The sequence below is a fragment of the Carassius carassius genome, chromosome 15, assembly GCF_963082965.1.
Source record: "Carassius carassius chromosome 15, fCarCar2.1, whole genome shotgun sequence".
In the NCBI taxonomy this organism is placed as follows: Eukaryota; Metazoa; Chordata; class Actinopteri; order Cypriniformes; family Cyprinidae; genus Carassius; species Carassius carassius.
The window spans coordinates 18181746-18208057 of record NC_081769.1 but is presented as its reverse complement, the minus strand read 5'-3'; the positions used below and the strand labels follow the sequence as shown (position 1 = coordinate 18208057).

At 39.4% G+C, this 26312-nt stretch overlaps 1 protein-coding gene across 1 annotated transcript in view; it reads left to right on the top strand.

Annotated features, from left to right (window-relative positions):
- The window catches only part of LOC132158345 (phospholipid-transporting ATPase ID-like), a 76783-nt gene that overhangs the window by 256 nt on the left and 50215 nt on the right, over positions 1-26312 (top strand). Inside the window, exon 2 of the mRNA XM_059567721.1 lies at positions 18844-18911. Coding sequence (XP_059423704.1) covers positions 18887-18911 — 25 coding nt within the window. The 5' untranslated portion in view covers positions 18844-18886. The remainder of the gene's footprint in view (positions 1-18843; positions 18912-26312) is intronic.

Genomic DNA, 26312 nt, shown 5'->3' with positions numbered 1-26312 from the left:
ACAAAACAGGCTTACTTAAATATCACTTTTTCACTTTTCAAAACTGTTGAAATAGATTAGTGAACCTCCACCACAGCGGCGTCCTGCGCATTACCAACCTGCTTAAACTGTTTTATTGTTCTATTTATTTCGAATCTGTCCCAATAAGCACGCAGCAGTAGTCTATATGAACAATATGGCCACCGAATGCAAAATACTGTTTATTGTCACAGGCCTATTAAATAACTTACACCAAGTTAAAATAATTTCTAAGTAATTTGTGAATGTCGAAGATCGGTTTTGTATAGTCGCATCTCAGCTCTGAAATATTTTTGAGCTGCGCATGTCTCAAGACTCCAAATGTTTATATATATATATATATATATATATATATATATATATGCTTAAACGTTTATAACTGAAAAGGTACAAAATAGGTAAGAGTAAAACATGCCATGAAAATGTTAATTCTGTGTTCTATATCGTGTCCAGAGGCCTCACTGGTGTACCTTCAGAGACCCCTGGTTAAAAACCCTTAATTAAAACCCTAATTATTACTGTTAGTTATATTAAAAAGAATATCAGACTATAGCAATGTTTTGTGGTTAGAGTTGTGGGTTCAGAATTTGGGTTAGGTATTTTCGTGTCAGTTGTAATCTTAATTGATCCAGGGATTTAAGCTAGTTCTTGAAATTCCTTTGAGAGTAAAATTCTGACTGACAGCCAAGAAATGTACTTTGTTCTGCTTAAAGAGCCAACAATGTAATAATTCCCTAGAGAAAGAAAGCATGTTAACACCATGCAGAGGCATGACCAATTTATATATACTCTGTAAGAATTATTACTATTATTATGCATTTTAAAGGCCATATCTGTGTGTATGTGTGTGTACAAGTGAGAGAGCAGACTCATAATTTTCTGAATAGTCAGTCAGTATCATTATTATGGTTCTGGTTTGATGGTGATTTCCTATTTGACCTTTTAAGACTGCGAGTGTAAAAGATGGATAAAGAAATTAGGGATGCAATGATAACATATTTTCAGAACCGATCCAAGCCAATACCAAAAATTCTGAGTATCTGCCGATACTGATCCAATCCGATACCAGTGCAGTTTTCTTTTTGAATCAATATAGAATTTCTATACTTCTCTGTGTTGAACTGATCATCACTCTTTTGTGTGTTAAACACAATCTACTACATACAGACAACTTCATTTTAATTTAAAATAACAAATGAAAAAATATATAATCATAATCTATGACAAATATACTATTATAAACTAGGTTAGTGGATAATTCAGCAGCAAAAGATACTCTAGATTCTAGAAAAATCACGGGTGTACAATAATTTGATCAAACCTATTGAAATATTTTATTTACAAATAAAAGTGAATAAGTCTAAAATCTGATAAAATGTGCACATTGCTCTTTGTACGTATTGTTGTACAATACATTCATGTAAAAACAATTATATACATTTATATAGAAATATAAAAGACATTTCTTTTAAATGTATAGCACAGCAATAAAGGCAGAAACATATCATAGATAGGACAAAACAAGAAAGATTATTAATTAGGGGTGTAACGGTACGCAAAAATCACAATTCAGTACGAACCTCGGTTTTAAAGTCACGGTTCGGTTCATTTTCGGTACAGTAAGGGTAAGAAATGCAAACATTAAACTGCAGGTTGTTTATTACTATAAACTTTTTTTAACAATTTGTTTACACTTTTTTTAAACACTTTTTAATAAAATATTATAATAATAATAATTATATATATATATATATATATATATATATATATTAGGGGTGTAACGGTACGCAAAAATCACGGTTCGGTACGTACCTTGGTTTTAAAGTCACAGTTCGGTTAATTTTCGATACAGTAAGGGAAAGAAATGCAAACATTAAACTGCAGGTTGTTTATTACTATAAACTTTTTTTAACAATTTGTTTACAATTTGTATTTTTTTTAAATACTTTTTAATAAAATATATATAAATTAAAAAAAGAATAAGAAATAAAATACTGCTGCAAAGTTCTCCACTAAATAAAATACTCTCAGTCTCAAACCAATGTCATATGATAAAATATAATGAAAAATATTTATAAATAACTATGATTACAGTGCAGCATTACCAATCCCAGCTTGTAGGCCTGCTCATATTTAAAAAATATATATAACTTTTCCAAAGTGTAAAGTGCAGCATGAACAGTTTCAGTTTTGAGACCTGCTCAGATTTCGTTATTGCGTTGGACCGATCGGAATTAAGAGCAAAGGTCTGTTTAAATGCCGACGTGAACTGCGTTTGAATTACAATCGTTTTTTTCCTAGTTGTAGTGATGTTCACACTCTCATGATGCCTTTTGAAAACCTTAGGCCGGTGACACACTGGCATATTGCACCTGTCAAACATAGTCTATTTTGCCATCAATACTGTTGATGGTGTCCTTTATCAGTAGGCTTTATATTTATGCTCAACATGAAGTATAGATATGGTTGTCGTGAAGACAAGATCCTGGTCTGTCGGCGCCTCGGCGGTTTCCCTCTATGTCACCTACAGTAGCAGCAGCGAGCCAGCGCCGAGTCAGGCATGATTCTGGTGTGTAAAGACACAGAGAACGCGAAGCAGGTGTCACGCAACTGACAAACAGCAGAAACGCCACGCTCACGCCACGCAGCCAGTGTGTCACCGGCCTTAGAATCAGCTGCAGGGCTGGATTTGCGCTGAACGCGAAGACTTCCGCCACTTAATATGTTCGTTTGGAAACACGAAAATGTATATGTTCCGCAAACAAAATATTGCATTCGGTCATTCGGTACACACGTGCACCGTACCGAAAGTCCTGTACCGAAACGGTCCGGTACGAATACACGTGTCTCAAACCAATATCACATAATAAAATATAATGAAAATATATAAATAAATAACTATGATTAAAGTGCAGCATTACCAATCCCAGCTTGTTGGCCTGCTCATATTTAAAAAATATATATAACTTTTCCAAAGTGTAAAGTGCAGCAACAACAGTTTCAGTTTTTAGACCTGCTCAGATTTCGTTATAGCGTTGGCCCGATCGTAATTAAGAGCAAAGGTCTGTTTAAATGCCGACGGGAGCTGCGTTTGAATTACGGTCGTTTTTTTCCTAGTTGTATTGATGTTCACACTCGCGTGATGCCTTTTGAAAACTTTAGAATCAGCTGCAGGGCAGGATTTGCGCTGAACGCGGAGACTTCCGCCACTTAATATGTTCGTGTGGAAACACGAAAATGTACCTATGTTCCGCACAAAATATTGCATTCGGTCATTCGGTACACACGTGCACCATACTGAAAGCCCTGTACCGAAACGGTCCGGTACGAATACACGAACCGTTACACCCCTATTATTAATAATCTTTAATTGTGTGGAAAAGTATTATAATACTAAAGGCGACAATATAGAGTGGCAAAGAGTGCTTATGCACATAGGGTTGTAGCAATAACCGCAATATTGTAATACCGCGCTATTGACAAGCAAACCGCAGAGGAAAGATAGCAACCGCAGAAACTGCGGCAACCGCAGTGTTCAGTTTTTTTTTTTTTTTTATGAGGCTGTGGCCTTCTTGTTTTTTCAATTTGTCACTGTGCATTCAATGTTAAATAAATGAATGATACAATATGGTTCCGACTGTAATTTTCTCGCGAGCTGTTGTAGCTTTATGGTGCTTCGTTTGTTTTGAATAGGCCGGCTGAAACGATGGGAGACGCTCGATCTCGTCCCAAAACCTAAGGTCACGTCGCCAGTTTGGGAACATTTCGGCTTTCAACCCAATGAAAAGGGTGAGCCAGCGAATTTAGATGAGCCTGTGACGCAGCAATACATCTAATTTGAGGTCATCGGGACATTCTAAAACGCTTAACGTGAAAAACGCTTAACGTGGTTTAATGTACTAATACAGTGATATTAAAGGCAGGGTAGGTAAAAAAAATGTATAAAAAACTTTTTAAACTTTATTTATATATCAATACATAATTAAAATGTAAGTACTCTGAAAAAGAAAGTATAAAAATCGAGTGCCTGTAGACCTCTCACGACTGTTTTAACGACAGCTCATTATTTCCATTCACTCCACCCCCTCCCTTCTGGGCTCCTTCCAAAGCCTCTACTATGGCTCGCTAAGTAATGTTATGTTAGCTATATTACGCAGCTACGTGTGCTAATGACACATGCTTCATGAAAAAAATATGTATGATCAAAATACAAAAAGAAAGATTTACCTGTCCAGCAGAAATAAAGCCATCAAGGAATCACTTTTCAGCCCCTTGAGTTCCCTCAGTTCTCGCCATCGCTGGAAAGCCACGCCGATTTTAACTCGCGTTTTATTTCTTTGTTTATCCAAAGACTTTTTGTTCATTGCCTTTTCTTGTACTGTTACTGTCTTCCTTTTTTTGCCTGGTTTGCCTTCACTAACTGCATAGGCTGGTACTGTGAATTTTGCTTGCTGTTTCTCTGCCATTGTTTTGGTATTCCTAGGATCCGTGCCTGTTGAATCAAACGTGCTGTTTCCTCAAATCAAACGTGCACGCGCAAGTGGGCAGGTCATGTGTGGCAAAAGGGTGGTTGCCATGGTTGCGAGAGAGTGACAGTCGCCTAAGCTAATCCTATGTTTCGTCCCGAAATGGAAATAATGAGCTGTGTTTAATACAGATTAAACGGTTTAGAGTCACTCGATTTTTATACTCTTTTTATCAGAGTACTTACATTTTAATTATGCATTGATATATATAGAAAGTTTAAACAAATTTGGAAGAAAGTTGTTTATACATGTATTACCTACCCTGCCTTTAAGAGACCAAACTCACTAAACATCATATTAATAAAGTGTACTATCTACAAAAAAATCAGATGAACCATGAATATGAATTCAACGCGTTTAATAACACGTTAAGCCTTTTCCTCCCATAGAAAACCATCATAAGGCTTAACGTGTTATTAAACGAGTTGCATTCATATTCAGGGCTCATCTGATTTTTTTACAGATAGTACAGTCGTGGCCAAAAGTTTTGAGAATTACATAAATATTAGTTTTCAAAAAGTTTGCTGCTAAACTGCTTTTAGATCTTTGTTTCAGTTGTTTCTGTGATGTACTGAAATATAATTACAAGCATTTCATACGTTTCAAAGGCTTTTATCGACAATTACATGACATTTATGCAAAGAGCCAGTATTTGCAGTGTTGGCCCTTCTTTTTCAGGACCTCTGCAATTCAACTGGGCATGCTCTCAATCAACTTCTGGGCCAAATCCTGACTGATAGCAACCCATTCTTTCATAATCACTTCTTGGAGTTTGTCAGAATTAGTGGGTTTTTGTTTGTCCACCCGCCTCTTGAGGATTGACCACAAGTTCATTAAGATCTAGGGAGTTTCCAGGCCATGGACCCAAAATTTCAACATTCTGTTCCGAAGGCACTTAGTTATCACTTTTGCCTTATGGCATGGTGCTCCATCGTGCTGGAAAATACATTGTTCTTCACCAAACTGTTGTTGGATTGTTGGAAGAAGTTGCTGTTGGAGGGTGTTTTGGTACCATTCTTTATTCATGGCTGTGTTTTTGGGCAGAATTGTGAGTGAGCCCACTCCCTTGGATGAGAAGCAACCCCACACATGAATGGTGTCAGGATGCTTCACTGTTGGCATGAAACAGGACTGATGGTAGCGCTCACCTTTTCTTCTCCGGACAAGCCTTTTTCCAAATGCCCCAAACAATCGGAAAGGGGCTTCATCGGAGAATATGACTTTGCCCCAGTCCTCAGCAGTCCATTCACTATACTTTCTGCAGAAGATCAATCTGTCCCTGATGTTTTTTTTGGAGAGAAGTGGCTTCTTTGCTGCCCTTCTTGACACCAGGCAATCTTCCAAAAGTCTTCGCCTCACTGTGCGTGCAGATGCGCTCACACCTGCCTGCTGCCATTCCTGAGCAAGCTCTGCACTGGTGGCACTCCGATCCCGCAGCTGAATCCTCTTTAGGAGACTATCCTGGCACTTGCTGGACTTTCTTGGACGCCCTGAAGCCTTCTTTACAAGAATTGAACCTCTTTCCTTGAAGTTCTTGATGATCCTATGAATTGTTGATTTAGGTGCAACCTTAGTAGCCACAATATCCTTGCCTGTGAAGCCATTTTTATGATTTCATATGATTTCAAGCATCACCCTCCTTTTAACATGTCAAGTCTGCCATTCTAACACATTCAGCCTGACATAATGATCTCCAGCCTTGTGCTCGTCAACATTCTCACCTGAGTTAACAAGACGATTACAGAAATGATCTCAGCAGGTCCTTTAATGACAGCAATGAAATGCAGTGGAAAGGTTTTTTTGGGGATTAAGTTAATTTTCATGGCAAAGAAGGACTATGCAATTCATCTGATCACTCTTCATAACATTCTGGAGTATATGCAAATTGCTATTATAAAAACTTAAGCAGCAACTTTTCCAATATTTATGTAATTCTCAAAACTTTTGGCCATGACTGTATACTTTATAAGTATGATTTTTAGTGAGTTTGGTCTGTTAATATCACTGTCTTAGTACATTAAGCCATGTTAAGCGTTTTTCACGGTAAGCGTTTTAGAGGGTCCCCTGTCATCCAGCGCAGCTGCCCCCTCAAGCATCAGGTCGCGGAGCAACAATCGAAAAGAACAGCTGAGACCAGTACCGGCCGACAGTTAGGAGTAGCTGAAGCCTTTGCAAAATCTGTAAAATACAGGCATGAAAGTAACAGGCATACCTGCTGAAGTCACGGACAACCTCCCCGTCAGTGCCCATACCCAAGAGAGCGTGAGCAGATAACGAGCTCACACGCTTTCTGCATGAGGAGTGCATCGACTCCAACGCGAATCCACTGTCCTGGTGTGCCAGTGGTGGTGCGATAATCAGTCTAGATTTCCGCTGCTGTCCAAAGTCGTGCGCAAATACATGTGTAATACATATTAGAACTCTTTGATTTCTTTAAAAAAAATGTATTGGAAAACGCATGTTCTTGTTGCTGTTTGGCATTTAACAATAAACAAAAATGTTTTAAAACGTGTCTCTCTGTCAGTTAAAATGAGCTTGAAACAACACAGAGTCACAGTGTGCAGGCTGCACAGCCCTACGAGTCCATGTAGAAAAGTAAGTACAACACACAAGCTGCTGTGCTCGTGTTAATCTTTGCAAACGGTTTCAAACAATTCAGTCCTATTTGGTGATCCTATTTTTAGTCCACATATGCTGATCATAAATTATAGAACATAAATCTCAAAAGCTTACTAGTTCAGTCTTACGTGACCGCAAATAAATAACTAAGAGTGCCGTTATCTCTTGTCTTGATTCAAATGCAAAAGCTCTTTCTGGTTTGCATTGTGTGACAGGCTGTGTGTATTACGAAGAGAGAGTCAGAGACGTTCGGATCCAATAGCAGCATTTATTAAACAGAATGGTCAGACAGGCAGAGATCAGGAATGGCGTCAGGTGTGTCAGGGATAACCAAGAATCATAACCAGAAACAAGCAGAGATTGGGGCAGGCAGCAGAGAAAACCGAGTCGAATACACAGTCCAAAAGGTCAAACACGGGAATAACAAACAAACAGGGGAAAACCGCTCTGAAATGTCAGACAGGCTAAACAAGACTTTGCAGTGATTGTGGTGCTTATATGTGTGTGTAAATGAGGTGCAGGTGTGGCAAGGAAATTGGCTGATGAATGAGGTGCAGGTGTGGCAGGGTGATGGTGATGCAGTGACTCATGGGAGATGTAGTTTGGGTGTGGTGCAACAGTAAGAGAGGTGCTAGTGTCCATGTGATGATATGGTGATATCTGGTGGTTGATGGGTGGAATGGTCCTGAGTGGAGTGCCCTTTACTGAAGTTCATGGGCACTCCATCTAATGATCGTGACAGTGTGTGCATGCATGCATGTAAAATGCATGTGAGAGAATGTGTGCTGAATGACGTTTGTTAGAGATGCTGAGTCAAATGACGTGCTTTACACCACTGCAGTCTGTTGTCAGCATGAAGTTGTGTACTTGTCTGTGTTTATATTCAACATGGTTTCAAATCTGGGTTATTTAGTGTCAAAAGCAGCCTGTTTACTGAGTCTGTCCTTAAGTAGGTTTGTGTGTGTGTGTGTGTGTCTGTTGTGGGTCATTGGTTTTGACCTGCTGGTGTGGAAGCCTCCAGTCAGATACATGGTAATAGACTCTAATCACGTGTGTGTGTGTGTGTGTGTGTGTGTCACTATCTATGCTTGACTATCTATGTGAGTGTGTGTGAATATTCAGAATTATTCCATCTCACCTAAGCTAACCTTTAGTGTTGAACTAATGTACTGTGCTTTTTTTGCATCCCTGGGTTCTATCATCTCTGGATTTGTCAATTTTTGTGAGAATATTTTTACCTGGAGCAGCAAATGTATTTTGTTTTACTTCTGTTCTCAAGCATCCTCCAGCCCAACTCTTCCCACACTCTTGAACAGTCTGCTTTGATTGTCTACTTGATTGTCTTTATTGTGGGTATTCAAAGCAACAGGTGATTGTCAATGATCTTCTGAGGGCAGCTCAGAGACCAAGAAAATATATCTCTGATGACTATGCATGATGACCCTTGCTTGTTAAGGAAATATTAAAGTCAATATTAGAAAGATATTAGTAATTCACAAAGGAGATGGAATGGAGCAGGCAGGGCCATTTTGCAAGCCAGTTATGATGACTGAAATTTTCTTCAGGGAAAGTCAGAATGCCCTAATTGGAGATCATGATCATGGACAAAACCACTGAAATCAAAGCATTATGTTTTTTGAGAAAAGGTATGTTACTAAACTATCAGTAACTGATCCTGAAACTCCATCCCAATACTGATGTTACATGTTATGAATGATATTATATGGCTTTGTAAAAAGATCGGAAATTAAAACTTTTAAAACACTTAGGCCCGGTTTCACAGACAGGGCTTAGACTAAACTAGGATTAGGCCATAGTTCAGTTAGGACATTAAAGTGATTTTTATTAACATGCCTTAGAAAAAACATTACTTGTGTGCATCTTGAGACAAAACAAAGGCACTGATATATTTCAATATCAGTCAGTGCAATTTCTTTCAGTTAAAATAGCTCAGATTTACACTTTAGTCTGGGACTAGACTTAAGCCTGGTCTGTGAAACTGGGGGATAAATTAATTTAGACATCGCAATATTTTAATACAAGTCCTTTTGAATCTTTCTATAGAAAATAGTATATACTTTTGAAAACATAAGCGTTCAAAATAATAAAGAAAGGAACCCTCTACTGGTCAGATATAGAGCTCTTAAAGGGTTAAATCTCTGTCACAATTGATCACCAACTTTTTTAAATTAGGGCTGATTATTCTAAATCTTAAAATTTGGCAGATACAGTAAATTATTAAAACACAGAAATTAGCTGATAAATTATATGATGTCAATATATTGAACATTTAAACTAGACCCCTATATTTAAAATGTTATTGTAGATTATAAACCATATTATAAATAATGCTGATGTCTTCTTAATGATAGTTTGCTCACTAACTGAAAGATTTTCTAAACAATTGTCTATTCATGACATAAAACTGCAGTATAACTTTACTTTGAGGATATAGTCAAATCTTATGTTCCTTTATGAACTATGTTGCCTGATTTATGGAATCTGTATTTTTGTCTTTTGTTTTATTAATAATACTCTGTAACAGGGACGACGAATGTAGTATTCTATGTTAGTTACTCTACAGAAGTTATATTCAGCCTAGGTTCGGCTCTGGGAGGATTTAAAAGTAAAAGGGTGGACCAAATCAATTGTGAGTAATTACCAGCCGGCAATTTATTTACAATAATTCACATTCAATGTAAACAGTATTCTCACAGTTGACTCTTTGTCTGGTTTCCACTCAACACTATGAACCAACAACAAAATGATTCATATCAAACCCGTAGTTGAATGTAAATACCAAAAATTAAATAAAATGAAATAAAACAAAATAAAACACAGTCTCAATTTGTTCTGGATCCTTTGTAGAATATAAAATGTCCATATGAAAAAACTCAAATGTCCATATGTTAAGCTCCAATGGTCATGTGTGTGTGTAAAGAGCTTCAATGTCTTTGTGTGTAAAGAGCTTCAATATATTTGTGTGTAAAGGCCTTGTGTGTTGCTACCCGGGTAGTATGGATGTGCTTAGCTCTCTTGTGTGCATCCGTGATGGACCACGATGATTCTTTGAATGGTAGATCAGGGTCTGGCTCGCTGTTCAAATGGTAGATCACTCAAATTGAATCAGCATTCAAAAAAACCATTCAGAGTTCGTGTAAAAGAAAACCCAGTAAACAAAAGCTTTGACCAGTTGTTTTCCTCAGCAACTGGGTAAATAAACGACCTCAATGACTAATGTTACTCTTTATAAAAGAATATGCACATTGAACTGAAAAAACAAATGAAAATTAGATTGTCTTTTTGCTGCTACACGCTAACCTCGTGCGTACATATTCAGCAGGCTTCTTCATCTGATTTTCAACATACGTTGACTCTCAACATGACACAGCGTTAACCGCCATCTAGAGGTTAATGACAGTACTGCGCCTAAAACACAGAAACTTCCTTTTAAGGTATATAAATCAACTGTAGTTACAAATAAATATACTTTAGGACTAGAAATAAAGGAAAACTCTGAATGTTAAATTCGAAAGGGTTACATCCTCCCCTCCTAAACCTGCATGCGTCTCTGCATGTAGTGTACCTATAAAATAATTGATCTATCAGGGGTAAGTATCCTAACTTCAGGGAAATTATCTGGCTCAAGGGCTTGTGTAAAAGCTTTGTTTAAACCACTGAACAGGGATTGCATGACTAACACTAAGGGATTACCTAATGAAGTGTAAGTTAGCCTATCAGGTGGCTCCCTGACTCTGGTAGAACGTCTGAACTCCTGCTCAGGTATTTCTTCCACAGGGGTATTTCCATTTCTTTCAACATTCTCCTCAATCAGTATTTCACTGTCGTTGTCTTCTTTCCTTTCCACATATTTTCCCTCAACAGGTTCCATTCTGTACCTGATAAACTCCTCAGTTGACACATCATTGATAACTTCAACAGCTTCAGAATTCAGTTCCTTGACAGGTAAGTTTCTCACATTTTCTTCCAGAGTATCCTCAGGTAAGTTTGTTTCTTTCTTTTCAGCTAAAGTTACTTCTTCCTCTACATTTTCCTCATCAAATTGCACATGCTCAAGTTCAATATCCTGACTTTCCACATCCTCAGAAGGTTCAAATGACCGTGCATTTGGATTAAGTGTTGTCCCACAGGAACTTTCTTCCATTCCTCGTATGTAGGGTACTTTCTTGACAATTGTTATGGTAGGATATGTCTCATCATGCATTATTTGAGGAAAGTAGAAATCTGGTTCTTCATCACTATCATACGCTTGTTCACCATCTTCCTCTGGAACTGTTGGTGATTCCTTAGAACAAGTTGTTTTTTCCTTTTCCTCCACCCTTTTGTCTTCTTCACTTGAATTGGTGGGGGTTAAGAAACCACAAGGCAAGAGTAAATCTCGATGAAGGGTTCTTTCAGGTCCGTCAGTCGTAAGAGGCTTTACAACATAAACTGGAGATTCAGTTATTTGCTTGACTACTTGGTAGATGGTCTTGCTCCATCGGTCAGCTTTCTTGTGCTTGCCTCTTATGCCAACATTCTTGACAAGAACACGGTCTCCAGCTTGTAAAGTGGATTCTCTCACTTTCAGATCATATCGTTGCTTGTTGCGAAGAGCTGTCTTCTTACTGTATTCAACAGCAATCTTGTAGCTTTCTTGCAGACTCTCTTGAAGCTTTTTGACATACTCAACATGACTAATTCTCTTTTCTCCTTCAGGCTTGATACCAAAGGCTACATCTATGGGAAGGCTTGGCTGTCTCCCGAACATTAGCTGGTAAGGAGAAAATCCAGTAGTGTCATTTTTCGTACAGTTATAGGCATGTACCAGAGGCTGTACAAACTCACGCCATTTGGTCTTGTCTTCTTCTTGAAGAGTTCCGAGCATCTGCAGAAGAGTTCGGTTAAACCGCTCCACGGGATTTCCACGTGGGTGGTAAGGAGTAGTCCTAGTCTTCTTTATACCCAGTAGTTGACAAAGGTCTTTGATCACAGCAGATTCGAAATCTCGACCTTGGTCGCTGTGCAGGCGTTCTGGTATGCCATAATGGATGAAAAAGTTACTCCAAAGTGCTTTAGCAACTGTCTTTGCTTTCTGATCAGATGTCGGAATTGCCACAGCATACTTCGTGAAATGATCAGTAATGACTAGAATGTTCTTCGTACCTTTACCATCCGGCTCAAGAGAAAGGTAGTCCATGCAGACTAGTTCTAAAGGTCGGCTTGTTTCGATGTTAACAAGGGGAAATGCTTTTTCTGCTTTTGCCTTTCTTCTGACACACCTTTCACAGGTACTGACTTTGTTTTCGACATCCAATGACATCCTTGGCCAATAGAAACGTGTACGAACTAAATCCAAAGTCCGCTCCACTCCCATATGACCTACTGAGTCGTGCAAAACTTCCAAGACAACTTCCTTATACTTCTGTGGTAGAACTAGCTGATAGAAGGGCTCTCCTCTATTCATACGCTTCCTGTAGAGGACTCCATCGAGAACTACAAGTTGGTGAATCAGTCGAAGCATGAGTTGGACCTCTCGGTTTTCTTGCTGTCTGACACGGTAAGAAAGACGTTTGCCAGTGTTCAAGAGGTGAGTTATTCTGCTAATGACAGGATCATTTGCTTGCTCTGCAGCCCAATCCTGTTGCGACATCCTAGGAAGGGTACTGGAACCATGAAGAAATTCAGCTTGGGAGAATTCAACTGGGATGGCATTGACATCAATGGCAAGACACTCCAGAGCAACAGGTAAATTGGTATCTTTGTCTGCCGCAGTGCGTCCATACAATTGATGCTTTTGACAAACAGCTTCCACTGCTTCCTTAGGAAAGGAAATCCCATTTTCTTCATTCAGAAACCGGGAGATGAACTGACTGATGCGGTCATCTTCGACCTGGGCGCTGTTATCAGGATTGACCAGCTCATGTGGTCGCCTGGAAAGACCGTCAGCATCTTGGTTTTTCTTTCCAGCTCTGTATTTAATGCTGAAATTGAAAGTAGACAGAGCTGCAAGCCATCGATGTCCTGCAGCGTCAAGCTTGGCAGACGTCAATATATATGTGAGAGGATTATTGTCGGTCATGATGGTAAACTCGACTCCATACAGATAGTCATAAAACTTATCCGTCACTGCCCACTTTAAGGCTAAGAATTCCAGCTTGTGGGTGGGATAGCGCTTTTCACAGTTGGACAATCCTCTGCTGGCAAATGAAATTACCCTCATGTGACCATCTTGTTCCTGATACAAGGCAGCTCCAAGTCCATGGAGGCTGGCATCAGTATGTAAGATATACGGCAGTTTTGGATTTGCAAATCCTAACACAGGGGCTGTAGTGAGATTTTGAATTAGTGTCTGGAATGCGGTGTCACACTCAGGCGTCCATCTACCACCAAAAGGTTTCTTGAAATCAGAATTGGAGGCAGGCTTAAAACCCTTTGCATTCCTTCGAGGTGGACAATAGCCAACTGTTAGTGCATTCAATGGTTTGGCAATTTTGGAGTAGTCTCTGACAAACCTCCGATAATACCCAGTGAAACCCAGAAAGGACTTTAGCTCACTGATATTTGTCGGCTTTGGCCAGGTGGTGAGTGCAGAGATTTTCTCAGGGTCTGTTTCTACGCCTTTCTCCGAAACAATATGTCCCAGATATTTCACAGATTTCATGAAAAAATGGCATTTGCTTGGAGATAGTTTTAAGCCAAACTCTTTCAGCTGGTTCAGGACTTTCGTCAGGCATTCTTCATGTTCCTCCAGGCTTTTAGAGAAAACGATGAGATCGTTGAGAAATACAAGGACTTCTTTGAGATGCAAGGTGCCCATACACTTTTCCATGACACGCTGAAATGTACTAGGTGCATTAGTCACTCCCTGAGGCATCCTATTAAATTCCCAGAATCCCATAGGTGTTACGAATGCCGTCTTGTACTTATCCTCCTCTTCAACCTCTACCTGATAGTAACCTGACTTAAGATCCATGACAGAGAACCATTTAGATCCTGTCAATGCAGAAAACGTTTCCTCAATGTTAGGCAGTGCGTAGGCATCTTTGATCGTCTGACTATTTAGTTTTCTGTAGTCTACACACAGGCGGATAGCACCGTTCTTCTTCTTTACAACAACTATTGGCGAAGCGAAAGGACTTTCCGACTCACGAATTATGTTTGCATCTTTAAGCTCCTGGAGATGAAACCTAACAGCTTCATAATCTGAGGGATGGATAGGCCTCACTCTCTGCTTAAAAGGGGTTGGATCTGAAAGTCGAATTCTGTGCTTGACAGCTGAAGTGTGCCCATAGTCAAGGTCACCCATCGCAAATACTTCAGGAATGGAGTTGAGCCTGGTCGTGATTCTATCTTTCCACTCTTCTGAGAGAGATGAGTCTGTGAAGTCGAATGTGATCTTATTTTCAGGATTGGTGGAACATGCTGCATTGCAACCGACTTTAATAGTGGAAGGCACAACACTTGGTTTTTTCTCTTTAGCTGAGGTATCCCTTAGTGAGGACAGAGCTGATGGAGCATAGAGCTCAGCTAAACAACAGTTAGCAGGGAGTGTGATTTCGTGTGCTGTTTCATTCTGTAGGATAATGGGGACTTTAAATGAAGTACGTCTGGGACTGGTCAGGACGTAACTACACAAAAGTAGACCACCAGGGAGACTGGAGTGAGTGGATGGCTCTACTACAAGGGGAGCATCAGCAACCGTTGCCACATTCCTAGCGTACCCATCCAGGACCATCTTTTGACCCGCTGGAATAGTGACACATTTCTGACCCTGTAGTTTGACTTGGCCCACTTTACCATCGCTTTGTCCCAGCATGTATCTGCGCAACAGAGTTTTCAAAAGGGGTGCATGTTGGAATTTGTCCTTGGGAGCAGCATAACTGCTGTCGTTTGCAACACAGGATTTAAACAATATGTCAAGGGTGTTGGTGCCAACCAGAACTGGGACTTCAGCATTGAATTTGTAGTCAGGTATGACAAGTGCAAGGGTGGAAACAGTTTCAGCTTTTCCAGCAATTCTCTCTGGGAAATGTATGCTAACTTCAGTATAGCCCAAGTATGGTACAGTCTGACCCCCAGCTCCTTCAACTTCAATAAGATCATCAAGAGAGAGGATTGGAGAGGATGACAGATGTGTATCATAAAAGGACTTGGACACAGTGGTTACTTGTGACCCTGAATCAAGAAGAGAGTTGCAAACTTGTCCCTCAATGATGATTTCGGCTGTGCATTTAGGACCAATTATGCCAGAGATTAACTCACTTTCATGAGAAGGAAGACTTGGGTGAGCTTGACATCTTGCTTCTCTTTGGTTCAATTCGTTGGAACATTCTTTGCTGCTATGGGCCCCAGTATGTCCCGTTACTGAAACCCCGTCCAGTTTAACGGCACTCCGTTTTTCACTTTCCATTCATCTTGTTTCACTTTGAGCTCTTTGTACTTTCGGTCCACAAGCGCTTTGTTGATGGAACCTTCACACGTCCTAGCTATGTGGCCATCTTCACCACATCTGAAACAAAACCAGGGTTTTGGTGTTTTAGCTGTTACCTGTTGAGCTTGCATCTCCACTTTAGGTGTCATCGTGTTTGGGTATTCTGTCAATTTGGACTCATGTTTCTTCTTTTTCTCAGATTTGGATGATCTAAGCTGCATCTGGAGATCAGCCACCTGTTTTCTCAAAGCCTCGGTTTCTGAAATGTAGGTCTGCAACACACTTGAGTCACTGTAAGAAGACATGTCAACAACAGATTGTTTGTGAATTGCAGCTTTGTGCTTTGAACTGCCTAAGTGTCGTTGCATTCTGTCCAGTTTTGCTGCACGTCTGTCTTCCTCAGTTCTGAGCAGCAACAAAAGCTCTGCAAAGTCAGGTGGTGTCTTGGCTTTGGCTTCCAGCTGAAGGGTAAGTATTAATGAATGGTCCCAGCAGCCACGCTGAAATTGTTTCAACAACTGACGATCTGCAGATGATTGCTTTACACCATTTCTCCTAACCGCAGTACTAAGCAGTGTTTGCAGTCTTTGTAAGTAATCAGATGCTTTCTCACCAGGATCTTGGTTGGTGTTCAGGAAACGAGCGAAGATTTCATCACCATCTTCAACTAAGCCGTATGCAGAGTCTAGAAGCTTCACATAGTCTCTAGGAGGAGCTGTAGAACCAAGCTGCTTAACCACATCTGAAGCTGGTGGCAAGAGGCTTTCTAAGATTTTCCTTCGCTGGATATCTATTGGAAGAGAATCCTGCAACAGAAGGTCAACATGGAGACACCAGGTATCAAAGTCAGCTTCACCTGGGGGTTTAGGCACTTTTCCTGAGAAGGAACGCAGCCACTTGGAGTGTGTCTGTGCAGAAAAAGCATCATTTTTAATGACATGCTCAACAACAATGCGCTGAATCTCAGGAGGGTTTATGTCATCATTGGTAAATGTGTTAAAGGCAGGCTTTGGTGTTTTTTTCCTCACAGCAGGATCAGGCTTGGTGTCTGAGCTACGGGCACTTGACTTTGATTTTGGCTTCCTAAGTGGTTGTCTTTTTAGATACCTCTTTGGAATAAAGGCACTGCTATCAGAAGAGACGTCTTCGGGAACAGCATTATCACTGTCATCACTTGACTCCACGGATGAACTTTGTGCTTGGGTAAGGGACTGTGCTAAGGGCTGTGCTAGCACTTTGACACTATCTGCATACCATGTGACTGCTGGGTTTCGCACACTCTTAATTTCTAGGGGAAACTTAGGCTCAAGAAGTGTGACAGGAGTGTGTGTATCAAACTCGACTATGATGATGGGCTGTCCCGTCTGCTCAGTAGAGGCGGCTACTCTCACTACTTTCACAATGACCCCAAAACTCTCAAAAGTGGTTATAATATCATCATCTGTGTCATTTACAGTAATGCCTAACACACATAACGAATGTCGTGCTTTCACATTGTAGGACTTCTCAATGTCAGACATACTCATTGTGCTAATTTTCCAAAAAAATGACGTCCGAAAATAAAACTTTGAATTTCACTACTCTCTCAATATGCTTGTAACCGGCTAATAAATAAAAATCCTCCTGGCTGGCTCGCCACAAAAAGGGATGTAATAGGGACGACGAATGTAGTATTCTATGTTAGTTACTCTACAGAAGTTATATTCAGCCTAGGTTCGGCTCTGGGAGGATTTAAAAGTAAAAGGGTGGACCAAATCAATTGTGAGTAATTACCAGCCGGCAATTTATTTACAATAATTCACATTCAATGTAAACAGTATTCTCACAGTTGACTCTTTGTCTGGTTTCCACTCAACACTATGAACCAACAACAAAATGATTCATATCAAACCCGTAGTTGAATGTAAATACCAAAAATTAAATAAAATGAAATAAAACAAAATAAAACACAGTCTCAATTTGTTCTGGATCCTTTGTAGAATATAAAGTGCTCAAATGTCCATATGAAAAAACTCAAATGTCCATATGTTAAGCTCCAATGGTCATGTGTGTGTGTGTAAAGAGCTTCAATGTCTTTGTGTGTAAAGAGCTTCAATATATTTGTGTGTAAAGGCCTTGTGTGTTGCTACCCGGGTAGTATGGATGTGCTTAGCTCTCTTGTGTGCATCCGTGATGGACCACGATGATTCTTTGAATGGTAGATCAGGGTCTGGCTCGCTGTTCAAATGGTAGATCACTCAAATTGAATCAGCATTAAAAAAAAACCAATCAGAGTTCGTGTAAAAGAAAACCCAGTAAACAAAAGCTTTGACCAGTTGTTTTCCTCAGCAACTGGGTAAATAAACGACCTCAATGACTAATGTTACTCTTTATAAAAGAATATGCACATTGAACTGAAAAAACAAATGAAAATTAGATCGTCTTTTTGCTGCTACACGCTAACCTCGTGCGTACATATTCAGCAGGCTTCTTCATCTGATTTTCAACATACGTTGACTCTCAACATGACACAGCGTTAACCGCCATCTAGAGGTTAATGACAGTACTGCGCCTAAAACACAGAAACTTCCTTTTAAGGTATATAAATCAACTGTAGTTACAAATAAATATACTTTAGGACTAGAAATAAAGGAAAACTCTGAATGTTAAATTCGAAAGGGTTACAACTCCATAGTAAGCAGAGTCACTCTAATATAGAAAAGAGCAATTAAGCCTCAAATTCTATAAAACGTCTTAACAATTGTATGCTCTTCTTTCTGCCTTCATATTTCCTGTCTATCAGGCATAAGAGACAGAAAGCAGACAGCATGTGGCATCTTCAGAGATAAATTTATTGGAAACCAGACCTGCAGACATCCATGTGCTTCTGGGGCAGACCTAACCAGACCACTTTCTATCACTTAGCACTAGCATTTAGTCCTAATAACAATGATGATTCCAGTTTGTTTCATAACTAATGTGTATGTGCAACCACTTTAAACAGTCTTATTAATTATCTTAATATTAGCATGATTAAAGAAAAAGAGAGGGTTCACAACAGTCAGGCATCAAGATTATGGCTGCTGGTTCATTAGCAGTGGCTTAGTTTTAGCTGACTGATCTGCATACTGTCATAGTCAAGGATTAAATATCATTGAATTTCCTGAGTGAGCGTAAACTTGGTATGTCCCTTGTTTTACCCTTGAGATCCTGTTGACAATGTGGTTCTCTCTTTCTCGCTGTGTGTTTGTCTGCATGTCAATGTAGATTTTCCCATGGGACGGAGCGGCAAAATTTCAGAGGTGTGGAAATGTTCAGAAAGAGACCTCCCCCAGGTAAACAAAAAGCTACCCTCTCTAAACACACACATAAACACTTTTAAATTTAATTGCCATATTGTGCTCTGAATTTAAAATACACACTTTAATGTGTAGGGGAAGTCGTGGCTTGTGTGTGTTCGCTGCTGTGTTTGTGCACTTTGGATGGGTTAAATGCAGAGGCTGAATTCTGATTATGGATCACCATACTTGGCTGTATGTCACGTCACTTTTTTATTTTATTTTAAACATTATGTATCAGCAAAATAATGTTTGTTAATATTAATTTTAGAAGGCCCCTCAACACTCAGCTTTACCTTCCCTTTCATGGCAACAGTGTTCATTTTGACAGCAAATTTTGATTTAGCTTTAGTCACGGCCTTTGGACTAAAGTACCATTTAGTTATTGTGTACAACACATGAGTTTAAAGGTAAAAAAAAAAAACGAAACAAAAAACACAATTTCCCAGAACATACCACAGGTTGGTAAAAAAAAAGCACCTTCCTACATTCCATAATAGGTCTGCACAATTAATCGTATTTCTAATCGCGATTGCAATTACAGATGCCACAATTACGTAATCGTTCAAAGCGGCAATTAATCATTCAAAGTCCGCTTATGTTATTCTGCATACTTAAGATGCGTTTTTTTTCTTTCTACATGTTATCTTAAATGTTTTTCCCATTGTTTAAATTTTAGTTTTAGTATAACATTATAATACCATTCATACAGTATTTTTACTTTTTTATAATTTAAAGAAGAAACCAATCTGAGGTATATTTGAGGCTTAATACTATAGAAAAGCACTAAAGTTTTTCAGTTAGAGTGTTTTCAGCTTGTTTCTTTTTATATAAAAATATGTCATGCAGTTGCATCAAACAATGGTATAAACGTCATTCATTGTAAATTGTCATAATAGTAATTAATAATCGCAATTACTATTTCAAGGGAATAATCGACAATTATGACTTTTATCATAATTGTGCAGCCCTATTCCATAACTTCACAAATCTAAAGCTTCTTTAATATCAAATAAAGTCCAAAAACACCTTCCAGATATCTAAAAAATTCTGAGGGTTTCGTTCTTATTACATATGTAAGATCTTCAATATCCAAACATGTTATTAAGTTTTTTAGCAATAGTCCAATGGAAGGGGGTTTTAGTCATATTTTAGTCATCTGAATTGTTGTAGTCTTAGTCTAGTTTTAGTCAAATAAATATCATAAGACTTTAGTCAAGTAAATCTACATTATGTTTAGCCGACTATAATCTAATGGGTTTAGTTATGGTGTAATGCATTTATTAAGCATTTCTCAAAAATTTCCAAACTCATATTCCTGCAGAGAACATCTATTACCCTGTTAATATTAATAATATTAAGGTTTGAACAGACACACATTTAACTCCACATAACATGTCTTTATCTCAAAATTAAATAAAACCACTTCTCATAAAAAACAAGGATATTGGTCAATACAATAGTCCTATAATAGTCATTCTTTATATAAACTTGCCAGAGGCGGACAGAGTACACAGCTTCATTACTTGAGTAAAAGTACAGATACCCTTTGCTAGATTTTACTCAAGTACAAGTAAAAGTACTACAGTCAGATGTCTACTTAAGTAAAAGTACTGAAGTACTTATTTTTAAAAGTACTTGAGTACAAGAGTACATTTTCTAAATATTGCATTATTACTGCCACAGTGCTTACATTTATGTACAGAAACGTCCTACATGGAGTTATGAAAAATGTTAATACATTGGAGAAAGTAAATTGAAAGTAAAATCAAGTCATTTTCATCTTTTTACTTTGTTGCTTTATTTAACATTTCTCACATGCCCACAAGGCAATAGCACAATGGCAACGCTCTGACAAACCTCTGCTAGAGTTTTAACGGAATTTTTGCACCCACATTTAAACCTGACTGTGTTAAACACACTGCATACTCAAAAAATTCAGCTAACAATTGTGTGTACATGTGAGTTTCTATGTTTTTTCATCAATCAAATCAATAAAACTAAACCAGCAAAGAAGGCAATATAGCAATGTTCTGACACAATTCTGAACCTGAAGTGTTATACACGCAGCATAGAAGAGAAAATAATAATGATTAAAGAAAATCAGCTAATCAGCTGTGTTTAGGTCAGTGTACAAAGAAGGAAAATTTAAATTCAGCTCATTTGAGTGACAGTATTAAGCCCCTTCCTCTCACACTGACATACAGGCAAAGGCAGGAGAAAATACTTTCAGCTGAATAACACCATTCTCACACACACACACAAATCTATGTGTGACAACTCTGTGTGTGTGTGTGTGTGTGTGTGTGTGTGTGTGTGTGTGTGTGTGTACTGTACTTCAATTCAATCAAATGTCCTGAAGTCGTCTTCTTTTCTTTTTTTTCCTTTTTTTCCGTCCACACGGAGATGCTTTTCTGTGAATATGCACACATTTTTTATCGGATAGACGTTTCGTCCAAATGGAATCCGACGTTTTGGAAGAGTGAAACCGATGTTTTTTGAAACCGGTCCCAGAGTGGATAAATTTGAAAATGCGCCTTTGCGTTTTCGTTTGTGTATCACGCGCAAGGTTTATGAGCAAGTCCATGTCTTCTTCTCCATTTTAAGTGTATCTGTGTGGCAGAATTACAGCGCCACATGCTGGTCTGGCATGTATACTACATCGTTTTGTAGTTTCATGTGGAAGCGGAAATTCCTTGAGACGAGGAAAAAAAAGATCGGATTGGGGTAAACTCCGTGTGGACGGGGCCGAAGAAGTAATGGGTACTTACGGTTATGGATAGAAATGTAGCGGAGTAAAGAGTACAATATTTGCCTCTCAAATGTACTTGAGTAAAGTCATGAGTACTCCCCAAAAATGATACTCGAGTAATGTACAGATCCTTCAAAATTGTACTTAAGTACTCTACTCAAGTAAATGTACTCCGCTACTGTCCGGCTCTGCAACTTGCATACAACGTCCTTCATTCTTTCAAGAAGACGTTTATTTATATAAATTAAATTTAGGTTAATATTTATGAGAACTCCTAAAGTGATTCTGTCAAGAGCAGTGAGTGATTTCTCCTCTTTCTTTTTTTGATTCATTAACAATAAGAGGACCGACAGCATTAAGTAAATTAGGCTGTTGCCCCTTTAAAACTGACTGCACAGATTCATTATACTGGCTATATTCTCCCAACTTAAGACATAACCGGGTGTGTTTACGTGAAAACTCTTCAAAATGCACAAATATCATTTTCGTGTATTTCTCTGTTAAATTGGGATGGAGAACTGAATTCAGTAGTCGTGCTCTGTTTGAGATGTGCTATTCTGTGTGCGGGATTTGGCAGTGTGTGCTTAGAAAACCGGACCGAATTAAGTGCTCTTTTTTCGTGTCGTCACTATTTTCAAATTTATACACGTCTGCTTTTCTCTTACTCCCAGATGGTGAATTTTTTTACGTTTTATGAGCTGTGCAGCAAATTTATGCAAACGTATTATCTGAGCGTTACAGTTAAAATGTGTGCCATACACCCTTTTTTCCACACAGTAAGTTCATTTTGAATGGATCTCTGTCCAATCATCCCTCCCTAACATTTTTGACTCTTTATTATTCGGTGACGAAAATGTCAATAGGTTTTCGTCATTGTTTTTGTCATTCAAAAAGAGTTATTATTTCAATATCATCTCATTTTTGTCTGTGAAAAAAACGTTGTTGATGAAAATTGACATATTTACTGTCAACATTTAAGTGTTTTTGTGAATTGGAGGCTTATTCATCAGAATTCTTATTTGTACGTTTTTGTACAATCTACACCCCATAGACCTGAACCAGGTTAGATGCCATATTGATTTTGCCAGCCCTTTTGCTCACTCTGGATGAGTACAGTTCTTGGAGCGTGGGGAGGGTTGTACCAATGATTCGCTCAGCAGTTCAGACTACCCTCTGTAGTCTTCTGAGGTCAGATTTGGTAGCTGAGCTGAACCAGACAGTTATTGAAGTGCAGAGGACAGATTCAATGTTGGCAGAGTAGAACTGTTTCAGCAGATCCTGTGGCAGGTTGAACTTCCTCAGCTGGCGAAGGAAGTACAACCTCTGCTGGGCCTTTTTAACAATGGAGCCAATGTGAATGTCCCATTTCAGGTCCTAAAAGATGCCCAGGAACCTGAATGACTCCACTGCAGTCACAGTGCTGTACATAATGGTGAGTGAGGGGAGTCCAAGGGGGTTTCTCCTGAAGTCCACGATCATCTCCACATCATCTTTTGAGTGTGTTAAGTTCCAGGTTGTTAAGACTTTTGAGTGTGTTAAGTTCCAGGTTGTTAAGACTGCACCAGACAGCCAGCTCTTTAACTTCATATCTGTTAGCAGACTCGTCACCATCCTGAATGAGGCCAATGAGTGTGGTGTCGTCTGCAAACTTCAGCTTGACAGAGGGGTCTTTAGATGTGCAATCGTTGGTGTAGAGGTAGAAGAGCAGTGGAGAGAGAACACTGAGGAGCTTCAGTGCTGATCATACGAGTACTGGATGTGAGTTTTCCCAGCCTCACTAGCTGCTGCCTGTCTGTCAGGAAGCTGTTGATACACTGACAGACGGAGGTGGGCACAGAAAGCTGAGCAGTTTGGGCAGGAGGAGGTTTGGAATTATCTTGTTAAAGGCCGAGCTGAGGTCCACAATCAGGATCCTCACATAAGTACCTGGTCTGTCTAGACGTTGCAGAACATAATGCAGCCCCATGTTTACTGCATTGTCCACAGACCTGTTTGCTCTGTAGGCAAACTGAAGAGGATCCAGCAAGGATCCAATGATGTCCTTCAGGTGGGCCAGCACCAGTTTTTCAAAAGACTTCATGACCACAGATGTTAGAGCCACAGGTCTGTAGTCATTTAGACCTGTAATTTTGGATTTCTTTGGAAGGGGATGATGGATGAGCATTTGAAGCGTGTAGGGATTTTGCACAGCTCCAGTGATCTGTTGAAGATCTGTGTGAAGATAGGGGCCAGCTGGTCAGCACAGGATTTCAGACAGGCTGGTGTAACATAATCTGGGCCTGATGCTTTTTTCCTTTTCTGCCTCCGGAAGAACTGGCTCACCTTTGCTGATGTGAATTGCAGGTATCGGGGAGAGGGGGGTTGCAGGAGGTGTGAATGGTCATGTGGAGAGTAGGGATGTGCACGGATAGTCGAACATTCGAATATTCGTTCTGCTCTAATTATTAGATAAATTAAAAATTATATTCGAATTTCGCAAAAAAAAAAAAAAAGTTCACAATAAAACCTAATTTGGTCACTTTCTGTGATTCTCCACGGCATATTTGAAGGTGTATGCAAGCAAAAAATAATTAATGAATGATTAAGGGGCCATTCACATATCGCGCCTAATAAGGCGTGGAAAAGGCTATGCGCGCCGCTTTCTCCTTCTTTCCAAAGCGCTCGGGCAGAAGCGCTCCTGAGGCGACGCGTTCTCTCCATGAAGACGGAAATTTCAGCAAAGGATAAATGGATTTGCAGCACAAAAAAAATCGCTTTCAGTAGCTCTGCTACTAAATTTATTTCAAAATGGCAATCCATATACAGCTATGATCAGCTGTTCCTTCATCTTGGCTGAGCTTTCAACGTTGTTACAGGAAAGGATGAAGCTGAATGTTTAGTTCTTGTCACATGACCTGCGGTGCTCTTGTAGCATTCTGAAAGTTGAGATGTTTTTAACTCGATGCTGTGTGGACGCGTCTGGAAAAAACGGGACCGCGTCGCACCGCGTGCGCATCGCGACCGCGTCGCTTCCATTATGAGCGCGCATACCGCGCGCCTACATTGGAAATAACGAACTTGAGCATGCAAAAGACGCGATATGTGAACGCCCCCTAAAAGAACTGCGGTCTTCTACAGTACTTCAAATATGCCGTGGAGAATCACAGAAAGTGATCCAAGAACATTGTTGCAGCATCTCTCAAGCAACGAATAAACACTGCTAACTTGGAGAATGCAGTGAAAACTCCTCTTCTCGCGTCTGCCCTAGACCCTCGGCACAAACATCTCAGGTTTCTCGATGAAAACATGAGAGAAGTAAGAAAAAAAAAACTTTTTTGAACATTATCAGAACATTTTCCTTGATGCGAGTGGTGCGGATGCAGTCACCATGATGAAGAATATGCAATGCCCACTCGTTGGAAAGTTCTCCAGCGATGATTACAGAGAGTACAGCCGAGACGAGTGGGAACAGTTCTTGCTGGAGCCATGTATTCGACCAGATGAGGATCCCATTCAGTGGTAAACAAAAACACGAAGCGCTTCACAAAACGTATTCGCTTAGCACACCATTATTTTTGAGTCCCGCCAACGTCTGTGTCGTGAGAGCGCGTTTTCTCCGCGGCCGGCCTTAGTGTTAACAGACTAAGGAGCCGACTTTCCCCCAATCATGTTTACATGCCCGTATTTCTTAACAAGAACATTTGAAACAATAGAAAAAAAGCAAAAACGATTTGCTGACAGTTTAAAAGTTAAGTGTAAGCTACATTCTGTACAATAACCTAATTGCTGCAGGCTGCTTTACGTTTTTTCTTTGTTCACTTTTTTTTTTTTTTTTGCTTTTAATCTGTGGCCTACTTTTGTTTGTTTGCATGCATTGTTAAAGGTTTTCAGCTACAAAACACGATGTGTAATGTTCAAGCTTATTGTAAGCTTGTTCAAAATGACGAAAACAAATGTCGCTGAAAAATAACGTCTGACTCATTAAACTTAATTTAAATAAACGAATATTCGAATATTCGTTTTTGTGAGCTCAAATATTCGAATGTGATATTTGTGGAAAACGCCCATCCCTAGTGGAGAGGTGTTCAGGGTGGGTGTGAGGTGTTTTTTCAACGTCCAGATTGGTGGCAGCAGCTTCAAAAACACTCCAGTCAGTGAGGTCAAAACAAGCTAGTAAATCCTGCTCTGCTTCATTAGTCCATCTATTTACAGTCCTTAATACAGGTTTAGCTGATTTCAGTTTCTGCCTGTAGGTCTGTATAAGATGTACCAAACAGTGATCAGAGTTCCCCAAAGCTGCTCGTGGAAATGAGTGATATGCATTCTTTATTGTGGTGTAATAGTGATACAATATATTACTGTCTCTGGTGGGACATGTAACATGCTGTCTGTATTTTGGCAGTTCACGGGAGAGATTTGCTTTATTAATGTCCCGAAGAATGATTTACCCTCTGGAGTCGTAAATTTTCTCCTGATAAACCCGAAAAGAACTTAAATTACACTTTCAGTTTTGATCGTACAGAAAAGAGCAATACATCAATCGAATCTGTAAAGGGTCTACTTTTTTTGTATACAGACATAATAACAACAGAACTTTGTGCACTTATAAAATAAAGATAACAATCAAGGTGTGCAGTCTGCAGCCTTTGTCTGCGCTGATCTTCATT